Here is an 18142-nt window from a genome sequence, read left to right on the forward strand (position 1 = left end):
TGGAGATATAATAATAATAATTTATTCTTTAGACCCCACCCATCTGGCTGGGTTTCCCCAGCCACTCTGGGCGGCTCCCAACAGAATATTAAAAACATGATAAAACATCCAACATTAAAAACTTCCCTAAACAGGGCTGCCTTCAGATGTCTTCTAAAAGTCAGATACAGTGGTGCCCCGCAAGACGAATGCCTCGCAAAACAAAAAACGCGCAAGACGAAAGGGTTTTTCGGTTTTTGCGTCGCTTCGCTAGACGATTTTCCCTATGGGCTTGCTTCATCTTGCGAGTTCTTGTGAGTTTGTTTCCAGCCGCTAAGCCGCTAATAGCTGCTTCGCAAGACGAAAAAACCGCAAGACGAAGAGACTCGCGGAACGGATTAATTTCGTCTTGCGAGGCACCACTGTAGTTGCTTATTTCCTTGACATCTGGTGGGAGGGCGTTCCACAGGGCGGGCGCCACCACCAAGAAGGCCCTCTTCTTGGTATCAAAAGCTCTGACTGTAGAGTCGCATTAAATCCAACAGAAGTAGGAAAAGACATTACAGAATGACAGCTCAGTTCCAACAAATCCTTTATACCTGGTCAAGGAAAGAAGGTGCTGTAACTAAAAAAACCTGATTATTATGTAACACGAATAAGCCTTGGGCTTGTGTACTCCCTATCTTCTCTAGTGCAGCCACAAGGAGTTCATTAGCCATCACTTTCAATTGTGTTGTGTCCAAACCAAAATTTCTGGTTAAGCTTAACTATGGTCTATTGAAACAAATGAACATCATAAAACCCAGTTTGAAGTTGGCTTTCCTCTGTAAACTGCAGGACAAATGACAGTTTTGAGTCAGCGAGTTAAAAACAAGGGGAAGCCTCTGTTCCTTTTGTGGAAGATAACTCACCTTGGATAACTCTACTTGGCTGGAAATAAGGGAGGCATGCAACTTAGCTTTCTGCCCCAATCAGGAAGCATCTCTCTGTTTTTGCTCAAATCAAGAACCTCCATCTTTCCGCACCTCTATCTTTACTGCTTCACCTGAGCCTCCTTTACTGCACCTGAGAAAGGTATTATAGATTATATACGTACCTGTCCTTATAATCAATGGGACTTAAATCCATGTAATGTATGCAGGACTGGAGTGTCAATATAACTAAAACTACTTTTTAACTGTGTGGAACAGTCTGCAAAACATTCGGCAACACTGGGGGGGGAAAGGTGTTCAGGGCACTGCCATCCTCCTCTTATTCAGACAAACCCATTTGATGTGGGTGGCACTGTGGTCTAAACCACTGAACCTCTTGGGCTTTCCGATCAAAAGGTTGGCGGTTTGAATCCCCGCAACGCAGTGAGCTCCCGTTGCTCTGTCCCAGCTCCTGCCAACCTAGCAGTTCGAAAGTACGCCAGTGCAAGTAGATAAATAGGTACCGCTGCAGCGGGAAGGTAAACAGCATTTCCATATGCTCTGTTTTCTGTCACGGTGTCCCATTGTGCCAGAAGCGGTTTAGTCATGCTGGCCACATGACCCAGAAAGCTGTCTGAACAAACGCCGGCTCCCTCGGCCTGAAAGCAAGATGAGCGCTGCACCCCATAGTCGCCTTTGATTGGACTTCACTGTCCAGGGGTCCTTTACCTTATCATCACCTTTGTCCGTGTTGCAAAAAAACATTGGGAGAGAAAGCACTCTTCAAACTGAGGGTGTCTCCACTGGATGAATGACGGGACGCTGCCTTGCCGCCAATCAACAAAGTCTCTGCTTCTTTGATTTCCATGGCTCTCTTATAGAGTTCAGCAGCCTTCTCAAAATCTCCTCCCTCATAGCTGGGGGGGGGGGGATGAGAGAAAACAAAAGAACAAAAAACATTCCACATTGCTATTCCAGAACATTTGCAGATTAGGTGTTGGATTGAAATTGAGAGGTTTCTAGCTGCAATAATATATAAGAACATAGATGGGGAAAAGAAAGGGTTTGAAAAATAAGGTAATGTTATAAGCTGTAATGCTTTAAATGAAGGATTTGCTGAACAAATAATCTTAATTGGGTTACAAGAAGGAGAAGTATGAGGAGGTCTGAGAAATTTGTTATTTAAAAGTATGGTTTATGAATTTTATGCCTGTGTTTAATGTTTCTGTTTGTTTTGTTTGTTTGTTTGTTTGTTTGTTTAAAAAATTGGAAAATTTAATAAATATTCCTTTAAAAAAAACAGAACATTTGCAGATTAGCAGTAGAACTGAAAAAAGTTATCAAACATTAACTCGTATTTCCCACTTTTCTAGAGATTAAAGTCACCCCCCACCCCCAAATCAAAATATACTACTTCTGTATCACATTAAAAAGCTTCAAAGAAACTTTGTCAGGTATTTCAGAACCCCTCACCCTCCCACCATACTGCAGCTTTTGCTCTGGTCCAAAGATCTGGTGTGTGAACCTAGGATTATTCAGTAAGCAAGTAGTGAACATATACACTTTCTTAAAATAACAAGGTAGGTTGGTTAGATTAAACGTTACCTAAGCACAGCCAAATTCTTTAATGTTTCTCCCACACGAGGATGCATACGACCAAAGCTGTCTTCATAAATTTTCAGCGCTCGTTCGTAAAGAGGCAAGGCTTCAGAGTGCTTTTTCTAGAAGTATTAGGGCACAAAAGATAACAGGTATTGCCAAAAGTGTTTGTTCAGATCTGAGCTGAACACTTCAGTTTCATTAAAACATTACATTCCAACTACTGGAAACCGTAAGATGTCTACGCCTAGGAGAATAGCTTGTAACTACTCTCACATTTTGGCTAAGGTTATGATAAAAATCTGAGAGCTGGAAGGCAAGAACGGGTGCTGCAACTTTTATAAGCCAGGACACCAAGAATTAAAACAGGCTGTGCAAGGCTTAACTTCTGAAGATGAGAAAAGCTAGGCTCATAAGTTGGCCTGAATGCAGACTGAGTCCAAAGGAATGAATACAATGTAAGCAATGAACACCAAATATTTCAGCCAGAGTTTGTTTGTCTTCCTGCCTGCCTGCCAAAAAAAGAAAAACCTTTGAAGAAGAAGTCATGAGTCTTCTTCAAAGATCGCCAGCTATTACTCACAGAGCACTTGGATATCCACAAAAAACAGAAACTGTATGGTAGGTGAGGTTTGCGTAGGAGAATTTTCCAATGTATTTGCAAAGTGTCCCTTGGGGCTTTCTGCCTATTCTGTCCTGTGCTATAAACAGATAAGAAAGGGTGCTCTGTGAAACGCCCAAAGGAACCGTGTGAGTATGGGCTTTGCTAGGGAGCCTGATCTGCCTGATGCGAGTTATGACAAGTAGAACACACACATCCCTTCCTGTGAACTAACTTGCAAGGCAGTCAGGGAGGAAGATGAAGGAAAACATTGAGAAAATAATAACCCTGCTGTTTCATATCTAAACTGCTGTGCGAGAGAGAGAAATCTTGCTGCATGCCAGACAATTTGGACAAGTGCAGGAATGAGTGGTAAGTGAGCCAACCTAACACCTGTGGGCTCCTGCTTATGGGTTTTTTAACAGGTTCCATCATGCTCTGGGGGTTTGCTAGCAAGCAAGGACTTGTGCAAGTGGAATGGGGAAAGCCATTGGCAGCTGTGCTCAAAAAGTACTATAGTAAAGGTAAAGGGACCCCTGACCATTAGGTCCAGTCGTGACCAACTCTGGGGTTGCGGCACTCATCTCGCTTTATTGGTCGAGAGAGCCGGCATTTGTCCTCAGACAGCTTCCAGGTCATGTGGCCAGCATGACTAAGCTGCTTCTGGCGAAACAGAGCAGCACACGGAAATGCCATTTACCTTCCCACCGGAGTGGTACCTATTTATCTACTTGCACTTTGACGTGCTTTCGAACTGCTAGGTGGGCAGGAGCTGGGACCGAGCAACAGGAGCTCACCCCGTTGCGGGAATTTGAACCGTCGACCTTCTGATCGGCAAGTCCTAGGCTCTGTGGTTTAACCCACAGCGCCACCTGTGTCCCTTACAAAAAGTAGTATACAGCTATACAAAAATGTGAACCGCCCTGAGATCTTATGATAATACTATGCTGTGCCTCTGTATCTGCTTCCAATTAATGTGAAAACACACATTTTTAGTCCCATTTAAAACCAGCATTTTATATTTACTTCAGGGAGCTGCAATAGAGATTTTAATCTGGTGTTTTTCCCCCTCTTCTTATTGGCTACATTGAATTGTGGCATATGTTGTGCATATCATTCATTAACCATCCCTGATATTGTGTATAAAAGGAGAGGGCAGAGAAAACTTACCATCTGGCAGTAAAGAACTGCTAAGTTCACTAAAGCAGTGGCCACACTCGGGTGCTTTGGACCAAAAGATTTCTGCCTGATTTCAACAGCCAGCTCGTACAGAGGAACAGCTTTGTCAAGCTTTCCCTAGGAAACAAAGCAAGCGTGAGCTTCAGAGGCAGATCTCTATAGTCTTCTATCCTTTTAGAAATGCAGCACATTCAATCCATGCTGTCATCAACCGTTGGTCAAATGAAAAGTCAAATGAAAATGTCACTATTTGCAGCGCTGTGCGATTACTCTGGACTTAATTTACTTGGCATAATTTATTCTGCTTCTGTTATTTCCACCGCACTGTCACCGCAAGCTACTGCGTAAAGCCCCAAGCTAGGTGAGAGCTTCTGACACCTAAAATGAATAGCACATTCACACGTCTATTGCTCTTACCATCTTCTTGTACAGCACAGCAAGGTGTTTCACCGTGTAAGCCAGAGACGGGTGGTCTGGGGCCAGCGCTCTTTTCCTGATGTTCAGTGCCCTTTCGTACAGCTCCTCTGCCTTGTCGTAGTTCTTCTTCTCATTGCTGAGGGCTGCTAGATTATTCAAAGACTGGGCACAATCTGGGTGGTCAGGCCCGAGAACACGCTCTCGCATTTCCAGGGAGCGTTTGAGGAAAAGCTCTGCTGTCCTAGAAGAATGTCCGTTTTAAGGGAAACCATTAATCTGCTGCAGCGAGACTAAAAACGCAGAACTGTAAGTGATATAGTCAATGCATCCATCAATAGACGGGGAGTGGTTAGCTCATACCAGAACTTGCAGAGGAGTTGTACATCCTTTGTTTTACCAGTGCTGCAGGATGGTATAGTTCTACTCCAAAGCCAGTGTGTTCCACTGCTGATGAAGAATCGTGACCCTTCAGTATATTGTGCATTACTGCTAGGAATTTGGCATGCTTTGTCAACCCTTGACTTTTCCTTTCAAGAAGGAAAAAGGTTTCTGCCTAACCATGTTTGCAAGTGCTGGTTCATGCAAGACAAGTTTGCTCCACGCATGAGCAATACCCTCTGTCCTTAAAATGCACTTGCATATGCAAATGAAACAGATGATCTAGGTAGCCAGGGACACAGAAATTCCCATAATTGCACCACCACTTAACCCAGGACCTGTGATTGCTCAATGTTTGTTAGACCTGCCCTGATACGCATCTGCCAATTTTATCAAAAATCAAAGCAGAAAACTCAAAACCCCAATAACAGACGCTGCATTTAGGACCACATTCGACAGTCTTTCTCCTGATGGCCCTGAAGTCATCTGATATCACTATGTGCATAATGTAGCCCTTCTCTACATAACAGACACCATGAAAATTAGGGGTAGGGTTGAAATTAAGCATACACATTTAGAACACAATGCCTAACACAGGCTTCCTCAAACTCGGCCCTCCAGATGTTGTTGGCCTACAACTCCCATGATCCCTAGCTAGCAGGACCAGTGGTCAGGGATGATGGGAACTGTAGTCTCAAAACATCTGGAAGGCTGAGTTTGAGGAAGCCTAACACATCTGGAAAAATAAGTAGAGAGGGATTGGGATTGTCCAGCAGATTCTGGCCCCCTACCTCACATGTCACCTGCATATGGATAATGCTGGCTGCAAAATTATGCTTCGGTCCAAGCTGATAAAAATCAAGCTGCCTTATTACTTTGAAACTGGTGTAGATAGGTGTGAAGTGGCCCAAAGTCCATGTAGGAAGATACTTGTGTTAGTATTCCTGCTCCATGGTTGCAGTCATGGGATTGTTGTCTTTCACATGATGGTATATGTTTTGACTCCACAGAGTGGGAAGTGACGGAGACTATGCTAGAGAGAGAGGGAGCCATGTTGCAGTGCTCCATGTGTGTTTATATGTAAATAAAGTAGATTAGCCAAAAGGTGAGTTGCTGAGGTCTGTTACGCAACTGCGCAAACTCTGCGGATCCCCAAGTGTGCCGATGTCTGTTGGCATCGGTCGCTGTGATGTTCGGGCTGAAGAAAGCTTATGAAGCTCCCGAACAATCGACCAGGAGGGAGGGAACATGCCAGTCGGGCATGTGTCTCTGCCAGGGTCCTACTCGAGTGTAGGCTGAGCTCCTGACAACTTGCACATTGGAATTGCAAGTCCTTTTGGCCATTTCCTTCAAAATGGCAGGAAATGCAGCAGTGACACAAACCTGCAATATTTGATGTTCCTTCTTTCACATGGAACACAGGCTTCAAAACTTGTATGGCATTGCTCCTGTCAGGAATAATGGTACCCTCCCAGCCAGTTCTAAGGGAAAGGAAGCCATCTAGGTTGTTACAGAATCACTACTTACTCAAGGTTATTTTGGAGGTAGTAGAGAACTCCGAGCTCGTTAAGCGTCCGAGCATTATCAGACGTATCTTTTCCCAAAGTGAGCTCCTCTAGCTGCAGGGCTCGTTGGCGCAGAAGAGCAAATCCATACTAAAAAGGAGATTAAGAAACTCACTGCCTTGACCGTCTGTATTTTAAGCCTTGAAATAGCAAAAGCCATATAACAAAGGAATAAAAGATTTACCAGGCTTCCTTTACGTCTCACAGCTTTTTGCTGAATTTTTAAGGATTTCTTCCTTAGCTGTTCAGCTTGTTCGTATCTAAAATGAATAAAATCAATTATGATATTGTTTGACTAACTTACTAAGAGTTCAACAGTGCTTTTAACGGGGGGCTATTGGGAGATCTTGACTTCTTGGGCTGCCATTTTATGAGAAAGTATTGTCAGGGTTTGTTTCAGTACTGTAATGGCCTATATATGGAGCATGACACAGCAGCCGCCGCTGCCTATAAAAAGCCACCAGTGACCTGGGTTTCTGTATAAACAGAAGCACATTTCCTCTTTTCATTCCACTTGCTGCATGGATTACAGAAATTAGGCACAGTTGCAGGTGCCCAGGTGAGATGTGGGACATGGGTGTAATTCGATACCCATTGTATCACATTAACATGAGCATAAATATCTAAGCTGGCCCATGGATGGAAGCAAGCATCTGTGAAGCCCAACAAAAACAATTCCTTAAAACCTGATTTCAAAAGACCCACAAAATCAGTTGGTACAGATGACCGAAAAGAAGAAGGCTACCAGGCAATTTAACAGTACTCTCTGCCTCAAACCAATCTCCTATCCCACTCTATAATTTTTCGGGAGACATAAAATAATGCTGAACATCAAAGCATCATTAGCATACATCCCTTGCCATACTAGTCTGCCTAAAGAGAGGGAGGCTCTCACCCCAGCCTAAAGGCTTCCACAACCTCCTTCCCCAAACTACCCTTCCAGTGTCCCAAAACCAAATTTCTTTGCCCCACAGATTTTGCAGCCCAGTTGCCACTCTGGAGCAACATCTTAGGGAGGAGAAAAAGAGAGAGAGATGAAGGAGAAAACTGGCTGTGCTTACTTGTTCTGTTTCTGATACAACATTGCGAGAGCATCAAGTTCACGAGCGACCCTGAGATGTTCAGTCCCGTAAGCATTTTCGGAGATTTCCAGAGCCTGCTTATACAACTGTTCAGCATTACCAAACTTCTTCCATTGCACATAAACGCCAGCTAACTGATGGAGTGACTGGGCAACTCTGGGGTGGTCTGGATCAAGGGCAGTCTCCCGAATCTCCAGCGAGCGCTGCAAAGGAGCAATGGCCTGTAAAAGAATATAAAAAAATTTATTTTTAAAAAAATGGGAGGTGGGGGCGCCCAGGAAATTCTATTAAAAGCTCTGCACCTTTCCACCTGCCACTTCCTAGTGGTGCTGCAATAAAACTGCCACCACATTTGTAAAGCTAAGCAGGGTCCGGTACGGATTTAAACTGGATGGGAGACCACGTGTTGAGATACCTGCATTGTAATAGGATTGGACGGGATGGTGCTCGGGCTCCTTTCAACTCTATGATTCTATGACTCTGAAAACTCTCCACTAGGTGAATCAAACTGTCTGTTTGACTCCATATAAAAAGGTAGTTGCATAGATTGTGGAGGAGGAAATAAAACACTGCTTTCTCTGGGTGTTGGGAGATGCCGCGTACACCTTATACAGGTTTTTCCAGTCACTTTCCACAACTATGCCAGATGAAGATTCCATCTCTGGTCTCTTGAGACCTAACAGAATGATTGTGGATGTTCTCCTCCACTGTAATGTTCCAGGGATAAATATAGTTATCTCCATTAAAATAAAAAAAGAAAAAGCTTTTAAAAAAATAATAGCAAAAATAATGAACTGTTTGAATGAAAACTACAGTTCTCCGTGTATGCAGCACTGCACAAAATGGCATACCCGTGGCGTGTCACTGTGGGACATAAGATTTTCATTTGCTCTTTTGCCCACCAAATGCACTTACCTGACTGAGAAGACCCAGGTCTTTAAGAAATCGCCCCAGAGTTTCATAAAGATCAGCTAGAGAGATCATGCTTTCTTCCCCCTCGCAGCTTTGCTCGTAAAGTTTAAGGGAGCTAAAATACTCTGCCGCCATGGAGCTCTTATCTTTCCCAAGAAGCTGCCAGTAACTCAGCAGTTCTGCAAAATGGCCCCTGCAAGCAAGGAAATACGATGCAGGAGAAGTTCCAAGCAGTAAATTCTAAACACATTCAATAAAATAAAAAAATTCCTTCCAGTAGCACCTTAGAGACCAACTAAGTTTTGTTATTGGTATGAGCTTTTGTGTGCATGCAGACTTCTTCAGATACACTGAAACAGAAGTCACTAGACCCTTATATATAGTGAGCTAGCTAGCTAGCTAGATAGACAGACAGACAGACAGACAGACAGATAGACAGATGATTGATTGATAGATAGATAGATAGATAGATATAGATATAGATATAGATATAGATATAGATATAGATATAGATATATAGATATAGATGATATAGATATAGATAGATAGAGGGTGGGGAGGGGTATTACTCAGAAGGGTGGTAGGAATGGGTGATTGGCTGATAGGTGTGGTAAACCAATTGACTGTTAATGACTGCAGTTGGTCTTACAGGAAAAAGCAAGGGGTGAGATGGCCAAAAATAGCTTTATCATGATACCCCTCCCCACCCTCTCACTATATATAAGGGTCTGGTGACTTCTGTTTCAGTGTATCTGAAGAAGTGTGCATGCACACGAAAGCTCATACCAATAACAAACTTAGTTGGTCTCTAAGGTGCTACTGGAAGGAAATTTTTTTATTTTGTTTTGACTACGGCAGACCAACATGGCTACCTAACTATATCTAGAACATTTAATAAAGGTTCTGGCCCTATAAATACATTTGGTGGACACCTATGTAACTCCTTATGTTCATCACGCTGTGTCTAAAACAGCCAAAGCAGTCCATCAAGGTCTGAAGGCTGCTCATCCCCCCAAAATTACTACCCCACATGGGGGAAATCAAGCTCATAATAACAGTATCCAATTTAATCCCCCTCCTCCTCCTCTAGTTAGGAAACTATGAAGCTACACCATGGTGAGCAATTGATAGGAGGGCTTCTGAGTCTCGCTTTGTTATGAGCTGCTGGGTGAGCCAGTTATCCGAAATGTGTCGAAGTTTTGGGAGAGGTCTCTAGGGCAGCACAATGACACTCCCCACCCGCCCAATCAGTATATGTGCCAACTCTTTCGCAAGTATACACATGGGCTCTCTGAATTGTCCCTTGCTGCTTAATCCAACTACCTCTAAAACCGTATAAAAAGAGCTGCACCATTTAAGTATGTTAAAGTATAAACATGTATAGCCAAAAGGAAGGGACGCGGGTGGCACTGTGAGTTAAACCACAGAGCCTAGGACTTGCCGATCAGAAGGTCAGCAGTTCGAATCCCCGCGATGGGGTGAGCTCCCGTTGCTCGGTCCCTGCTCCTGCCAACCTAGCAGTTCAAAAGCATGTCAAAGTGCAAGTAGATAAATAGGTACCGCTCTGGTGGGAAGGTAAACGGCATTTCTGTGCGCTGCTCTGGTTCGCCAGAAGTGGCTTAGTCATGCTGGCCACATGACCCGGAAGCTGTACGCCGACTCCCTCGGCCAATAAAACGAGATGAGCGCTGCAACCCCAGTCGGCCACGACTGGACCTAATAGTCAGGGGTCCCTTTACCTTTTTATGGCCAAAAGGAGCTATCTAGCCTAGCGCTGTCCACTCCCGCTGAAAGTAGTTTTCCAAGGCCACGTCTTTCCCAGATCTGCTACCAGAGAGTCTTCTCAACTCTATAAGGTTTCTGAACTCTTCCTTACATGAGCCCAAGGCTCATTCTCACCTATGGCTCAGCATGATGAATCAACACAGCCATTGGTTCTGCCTTATTGGTCAGTCCCACAAAAGCTGAGGAAAAACACTCTTTAGTACTGTACCCCAAATTCTGACTACCACAATCTTTTGCAGAGTCTTCCCACTTACTACACATATAAGATTCTCTTTCATTCTCCCCAGTCCTGACACAACAGCAACAAAGGTCCTGGCAGTTCCCTCTCTTTTGAACCCAGGGCTTTATGGGGGAAATAAGGCGCAAAAAGAAAATCTAACCAAAGCCTCTGTTGCTCTTTGCACCAATGAAGGGGAATTAAGAACTCTTGAGCAACTGGGGTGCTTGAATTAGATACTCATGATGTTACTCAATATTTCTATCTGGAATGAGTGTGTCTGTATGTATTTCTAGGAGCGTGTGCTTATTTAGATATGACACACTAGCAATAAGAACCTGCAAACCAAGACATAGTTCTTCTTACCTTTTATAAAGGTTCTGAGACACAAAGAGATTCAGCAGGCACTTCTGCAACTTTTGCCTGTCCCCTTGCTGCTGGAACAACCAGGGGAGTTCATCTGCACTCCTCCAAGTCACTCTCTCTTCGCTGACGGGAGAACAGAAAGCAAAATACAGGGGTTGATAAAATAGTCATACACATTGGGCAATATTACAACACATCATCTGCAAAATGCCTTATCTGCATAGAGTCTATCTAATGTATTGGGTTAGATCCAATACTAGTCATAGTCAGAGCAGACCCACTGAAATTAATAGACATGCCTAACTTTGGTCTATTGCTTTCAATAGGTCTCCTCTGAGTAGAATTTACCGTATTTTTCGCACCATAGGACGCACCGGCCCATAGGACGCACCTAGTTTTGGAGGGGGGGGAAATAAAGAAAAAAAATTTATTTCCCCCCCAGGCGCGGGGCTGGGGGGGGGAAGCCCGAGCTTCCCCCGACCCCAGCCCCCAGAACAGGCAGCTCTCCACAAGCCTTGGGAGACCGGCGCGACTTCCCGTCGGGCTCCCATGCCTTGCGGATATCTGCAAGCCTCCAAACTGCGTCGGGGGACAGCGGGGAGGCGCGCTGCGTCTCCCCGCTGTCCCCCAGGTTGCGGGGCTGGCGGCTGGGAGAAGCGCGCTTCTCCCGCAGCCAGCCTCCAAACCGCGTCGGGGGACAGCGGGGAGGCGCGCTGCGTCTCCCAGATGTCCCCCAGGTTGCGGGGCTGGCGGCTTGGAGAAGCGCGCTTCTCCCGCAGCCAGCCTCCAAACCGCGTCGGGGGACAGCGGGGAGGCGCGCTGCGTCTCCCCGCTGTCCCCCAGCTTGCGGGGCTGGCGGCTGGGAGAAGCACGCTTCTCCCGCAGCCAGCCTCCAAACCGCGTCGGGGGACAGCGGGGAGGCGCGCTGCGTCTCCCCGCTGTCCCCCAGGTTGCAGGGCTGGCGGCTGGGAGAAGCACGCTTCTCCTGCCGCCAGCCTCCAAACCGCCTCTGGGGAACTGAAGCCCGCTCTGCGCGCCCTGGGCTTCGAGATGCAGGCTGCTATCTGCAAGCCTAAGGAGCCTGATGGGAATTCCCGCGGGCTCCCAAGGCTTGCGGAAAGCTTCCTGAAGCCTGGAGAGGGGGGTGGGTGCGCACCGACCCCTCTCGCTCTCCAGGCTTCAGTGAAAGCCTGCATTCGCCCCATAGGACGCACACACATTTCCCCTTCATTTTTGGAGGGGGAAAAGTGCGTCCTATGGTGCGAAAAATACGGTAGATGGATAAAACCACATATTGTTTCAATTTATATCCTGCCTTTCTAAAAAAAAAAACAAAAAAACAAAAAACAGCACCCAAAGCAGGTAAGCAAAGGATATTGGGGGGAAAACAACTATTAAAACATCTTTAACATAAGATGAAAAAAAGCAGATAAAACCAAGTTGAGACCCCACTGCCAGATTTTTGCTGGGAATCACAAAAAATCTTGCCCTGGTCCCAAGTTAATGCTTTGGCTAAATCCATCCACTGAGTCTTTAGCAGAAGTGAAATCTGAGATGAAGACTTCCTGGTCTACAGTTCAGACTTTTAGCCACTCTGTCAACCATCTGTCAACTATAGGAAATACTGAATTATTTGTTTATCTAATTTCCTGAAAAGTCTACCTTAGTTGCATGGTGAAGTAGTCTATGAGTTTTTCTCTGAAAGTAGCAAAAACATTCTGACCTTCTTCTTCCATGTATTGCAGCTTGACAGTCTCCCAAGCCTAAAAAACACCCACACAAAACACACAGAAGACAATGGTTGCATTGTATAAATTGCAGCACAATTCTACACATATCTTTTCAGAAGTAAGCCCCACAGAGTCCAATTAGACCTACTCCCAGGTAAGCGTGTGTTACAATGCAATCCTATGCGTGTTACTCAGAAATAAGTCATAGTACGTACAATGGGGTTCAGTTAATAAAATAGGTTTAGGACTGCAGCATTAATCTCTCAGATTAGTAAATAGTGAACTGAGGATTTTGAAGTCTCATCAGAGAAAGCAATGAAGAAAAACCAAGTTTTCTTCTTTCTGCTTAATATAAGGCTGGTAAGGCAAGGAAATCCAAAAATCTGGAATGAATTTTAAATTAAGAACATAATTCCTCATGCCTGGGGCATGTCTGTGTGCAAGCGAAAGAGGGAGACAAAACTTCCATCAGGACTGGAACTATAATTTTTCTCTCCTTGAGCACAAACTTCACGATACGTGAAACAGAATGGATCTTAAAAGATTCTTTTTGTAGAAAATATTTGAAAATGCAAGGAGGTGAGATGCATATATTCTTTCATTTTGCGTTCTATAAGAAGCTGGCAGGTGTCAGATACCTTTTGCAAGAACATCTTACCTGAAGGTGTCGAAACTTTAACAAGCCACAGCCGTATGTCAAAAAGCACATCTTGTGCAAACTGTAAACTAACGAGGCCAGCACTTCCCATGACAGCGCAGGACATAGTTCCATCAGTTCTGATTCGCTGACTCCGTTGTGACTAACACTGATGAGGCAAAGTATCTACAGCGCAAGCATACAAATAATTTTAATAAAACTTATCGTCCACTGCTTTCTGAGTCTGTTGTGTGACCAGTAATAAATAATACAGCACAGCAGCAGAACTAAACCAGTAGATGCTTCAGGGTCAAGCTAAAAAAATATTGAAACAATTAACGTAATAAGCATTAGCATTGAATCTAGACGATGGACAGCTCTCCAGGAAGTTCTGTCTGCATTCTTAAAAGGGGGGGGGGTCCCAAAACAAAAAGTAACCTCATAAAAATCTCAGCACGGAGATTTAAATGTGCCTAAACAATATAATATAATACAATACAATACAATACAATATAATACGCGGGTGGTGCTGTGGGTTAAACCACAGAAACTAGGACTTGCCGATCAGAAGGTCGGCGGTTCAAATCCCCGCGACGGGGTGAGCTCCTGTTCCTTGGTTCCTGCTCCTGCCAACCTAGCAGTTCGAAAGCACGTCAAAGTGCAAGTAGATAAATAGGTACCGCTCCAGTGGGAAGGTAAATGGCGTTTCCGTGCGCTGCTCTGGTTCGCCAGAAGCAGCTTAGTCATGCTGGCCACATGACCCAGAAGCTGTATGCCGGCTCCCTTGGCCAATAAAGCGAGATGAGCGCCGCAACCCCAGAGTCGGTCACAACTGGACCTAATGGTCAGGGGCCCCTTTACCTTTACCTTTAAACAATATAAGAAGCTTTCACAATGATTGACAGACATACAAGATTTTAGATCTAAGGGATTTTGAACTTAGCTCTTTCAGAGGAGTTGAAAGATGAAAACATGACTGCAAACTTATCAATTACTGCTTTCGAAAACTGGCTACAACATAAATTGTGTTTGCTGCAAATCTTTCGTCTTATTAGTGTAAATTAAATAGATACTTTATCTGAAGAGACGTAACTAAAGATTTTAGCCACCGCAGGCCTACAACAGAGCACTGAAGAGAGAAGGGACAAGCACTGACTTTTAAAATGTCAGCATTTCAGCTGTTTAGAATTTCCTATTTGCCGGACCAAATAAAACTCCATGATAAATCAAATTGCATTGAATGTGCATTTGGTCATTGACTTTGGAACGGAAAAGTTTATTTTTAGATAGCAAGCCTGAAGGCAGGGCTTTCTCGTAAAGCACTTGATTTTGTTCTAATGAAGCACTGCTTGCCAGATCTACTAAATTATAAAGCATGCATGTTGCTGTGCATGTGTCCACGTTCTGCAGAAACTGTGTGCGTAGTACATGTCCTTGAAACCTGCTGAGATGTGGGAAGGTCTACAAAAGTGAGGCCAACATTGCCATGCGGTAGAATGTGGCATCTTTAACCCTCTGTGCAACAGACTACGGTACAATTGTTATAACCAACTGAACATGGTGGCGAAAGGTGGGGATCTAAATGTGGATTTTACAATTTGGACTTGGGGCCATTGAGTTTAGAACCACCCTATGCTTTTCATTTTACTAACGAAAAACTGTTTCTATGAAAGTACATACACATTTCACCCCCCCAAAAAAGAGAGCTTTAGACTTCGTAACTTGCCTCTTTCATGAGGTTTTTGTCTTTTTCACTTTTCAAGGATTCTTCGACCGAATTCAGAACTAGCTTGTAGAGCGACACTGTGTCTTGGCATTGCAAAAACCTCTGAAGGATTACGTCAATGTCTTCTGCACTTCCAGCACTGGGAAAGGGGGAGGAGGAAACAAAGGATTTAAAAAGAAAGCACACATTTCACCTGAAACCGAATATTTAAATTACTACAGAAAATGACTATTTATTATGGACTTCAGCCACGCCTGTGCCCAACTGGAAAAACATCTGCTGGTGTATGTTTCTAAATTTGGTTGGGGGGCTGGGAATCAAAACATCAGGCACAAAGCAAAATGCCTTCAGGTTAAAAAAAAATCCTATAAAATAAGAGTTTTAAGTTTTTTTAAAAAAAGATTAAAGCTACTAGCACAAAAACACTTGAAGCAAGGCAGATTATTTATTATATTCAAGCTGAGTCCTAAGTATAACAAAAACAAGGATTGTTCATAAACATCTGTGCGATGAATGTTTTATGGTGTGATTCTATATAAGCCTTGCTGCTGCCACTTGTCAAGAATTACAACCGTTTCTTTGCTTGTTTTTCTTTGCAGATTTTTCTTCTCCCTCCGGACAACTCCTTGCCATCCCACCATCAATCCCCTGGCTCTGAGTCTTCTTCCCTTGGGGGGTTCCCCAGCTGGCGTCTCTCTCTCTCCCCCCACCAATTCCTCTGCATCCAGCCAGTCCATGACACAAGGTACAAACCAGGGGCAGCGATTTCCAACAAACACATCGGGGTTTTTAACAAGCCAAATTCAAACCATAGGATGTGAAGCTGGTTTGTTTAACTAACCAAAGTTGCTTTTAACCAATGATCTCTGGGTGCACATGCAACAAGCCAGGTTGTGCGAAAAGTGAAATTAGACTTTGCCCAAGTTTAGTGGGAGGAGGAGAAGAAGGATGTAAGACATCATGAACCCACGGTAGCTCCTTTGTCCTTGCACTAAACCATGGTTTTAGTTTACATTCTAAATCAGGTCATAGTTTAAACTAGGCAGAGTTCCCTCCAGTTCATATGTCATGATAAACTATGGTTAGTTTTAAACAGGAAGTGGATGTTTCAAAACTCCTGTTTTGAAGCTGCACTTAAGGAGAAAGAAGACGAGGACAAGCAAGTCTGAGTCTTGTTCCTTAAAATTTATTGCTTGTTAAATTTTGTATTTATTAAATTTATATTCCTCTGGGGAAGACCTCCACAAAGGATCTTAAAGCCCAGGTCAGTTCATATGCAGCACTAAAACAATACTGTACCATTATATCTGAATCAGGCCACTGTGAAATCTAGATCCCACTAAAAACAGTGAAGAAGTCCCATTGAATTTAGTGGATCTCGATTCAAAAAAACACAGCTTTTACCTTTTCATCCACAGTATTTGTTTACAGAACACATGCGAAGCACTACAGTTTCCGTATTTATTTCAACATACCCAGCCATCATTCTGCCCAAGAGAGTGACATACAGGGCATTGCAAGTTGTAGCAGAATGACCATGTTTCTCAAGCTTCTTCTCCTAGAGTAGGTTTGAACACAAACGTTAAGTATTCTATGAGGATCTGAAAATTCTGCACAAATATACAGGATGAAGGAGAGCACAAGAACAGCAACACATTATAACTCAGGGTGGTGCAATGTAAATTATATGACTTTTTTAAATAAAAAAATGCAAGGTAAGCACATTGCTGTATCAATTGCCATCATTCTAGATGACGTGAAGTAGGTTATTCCCAAACATGCTCAAATCTTTTTTGCAGTAGGGAAAAGATAAAGCACAGGACGGACTAGAGAGTAACTTGCTGAGCTTATTTATGTTGTATTGTCTACAAACTGTCACATTCATAGAAATGCTTACTCACAGGGAACTCATTCCGCAATCTTTTTTTACTGTTTTAGTTTGGAGAATGCAGTGATTCAATTCAGACATTGCGTCAAACCATGGTTTGCATTAATAGTTTAGAACCCAAACCATGTTTTTTTCAAGCCATACCAGCAAACCATGGTTCAGTGACTTGCTTACTTTTTTCTCCATCTGCTAAATACCCTGATTTCTAAAGTGTTGTGGCCTCTTGAGGTACAACAATTACTATAACTAGGTTTTTGTCAAAATTACTCTGGCTGTAGACCAGGCCATGGTGTGCAAAAAAACACTTTAAACTATAGTTTCTGGTTTGCTTGCCTGATCACAAACCATGATCTGCCAATTCAGACACACCAAATCATAGTTTAGCTGCCTTTCACTTGATGTGATATTTGGGTTGAGCTGATGACGGCTTAAGTGATGGTAAGGTGAAAGATTTTGCTAACTCTTTTTGGCAAATAGATATGTAGATGATCAGAATTCTCTCTCCTTGTTCATTTATCTAAGACTACAAAAGCCAAAGCTTTGTGTAGTGGGGGCTGGTGTGGTTCAGTGGTTACTCTGTTGGACCTGGGAGATCAACGTTCAAATAACCACCGGGTGACCTTAGGCTAGTCAAGCTCAGTGTAGTCAACCCCACAGGGTTATTAAGAAGACAAAATGGGTGGGATCCTTGGAGAAAAGGGAGGAAAGAAATGCAAGCACGCATTTATATGCAGATAACTGTGGGTTAAACCACAGAGCCTAGGACTTGCCAATCAGAAGGTCGGCAGTTCGAATCCCCGCAATGGGGTGAGCTCCCATTGCTCAGTCCCTGCTCCTGCCAACCTAGCAGTTCAAAAGCACAAAGTGCAAGTAGATAAATAGGTACCGCTCCGGCGGGAAGGTAACCGGTGTTTCCATGTGCTGCTCTGGTTCGCCAGAAGCAGCTTAGTTATGTTGGCCACATGACCCAGAAGCTGTACGCTGGCTCCCTCGGCCAATAAAGCGAGATGAGCGTCGCAACCCCAAAGTCGGTCACAACTGGACCTAATGGTCAGGGGTCCCTTTACCTTTTTAACCAAATAATTCCAAAGGGATTTTATGCATGATGAATCGAGCCCTTTGAGTGAATTACAGTTATTGGTTTTCCACATTTTACAGCGTTTTGCTTCA

At 43.8% G+C, this 18142-nt stretch overlaps 1 protein-coding gene across 3 annotated transcripts in view; it reads right to left on the reverse strand.

Annotated features, from left to right (window-relative positions):
- Nucleotides 1–554: 554 nt before the first annotated feature.
- The window catches only part of NPHP3 (nephrocystin 3), a 40558-nt gene continuing 22970 nt past the window's right edge, over nucleotides 555–18142 (reverse strand). For 2 of the 3 annotated variants that reach the window (XM_053359337.1, XM_053359336.1), the window contains exons 16-28: nucleotides 16560–16642; nucleotides 15085–15223; nucleotides 13380–13544; nucleotides 12654–12754; nucleotides 10992–11114; nucleotides 8627–8816; nucleotides 7691–7932; nucleotides 6814–6889; nucleotides 6592–6719; nucleotides 4687–4927; nucleotides 4261–4386; nucleotides 2496–2611; nucleotides 555–1807 (exon numbers count right to left, since the gene is read on the reverse strand). In XM_053359337.1, the coding sequence (XP_053215312.1) occupies nucleotides 1627–1807; nucleotides 2496–2611; nucleotides 4261–4386; nucleotides 4687–4927; nucleotides 6592–6719; nucleotides 6814–6889; nucleotides 7691–7932; nucleotides 8627–8816; nucleotides 10992–11114; nucleotides 12654–12754; nucleotides 13380–13544; nucleotides 15085–15223; nucleotides 16560–16642 (1911 nt within the window). In that variant the 3' untranslated portion in view covers nucleotides 555–1626. The remainder of the gene's footprint in view (nucleotides 1808–2495; nucleotides 2612–4260; nucleotides 4387–4686; nucleotides 4928–6591; nucleotides 6720–6813; nucleotides 6890–7690; nucleotides 7933–8626; nucleotides 8817–10991; nucleotides 11115–12653; nucleotides 12755–13379; nucleotides 13545–15084; nucleotides 15224–16559; nucleotides 16643–18142) is intronic. The other variant, XM_053359338.1, reaches the window with a different exon arrangement.

The sequence above is a fragment of the Podarcis raffonei genome, chromosome 12 (assembly GCF_027172205.1).
Source record: "Podarcis raffonei isolate rPodRaf1 chromosome 12, rPodRaf1.pri, whole genome shotgun sequence".
In the NCBI taxonomy this organism is placed as follows: domain Eukaryota; kingdom Metazoa; phylum Chordata; class Lepidosauria; order Squamata; family Lacertidae; genus Podarcis; species Podarcis raffonei.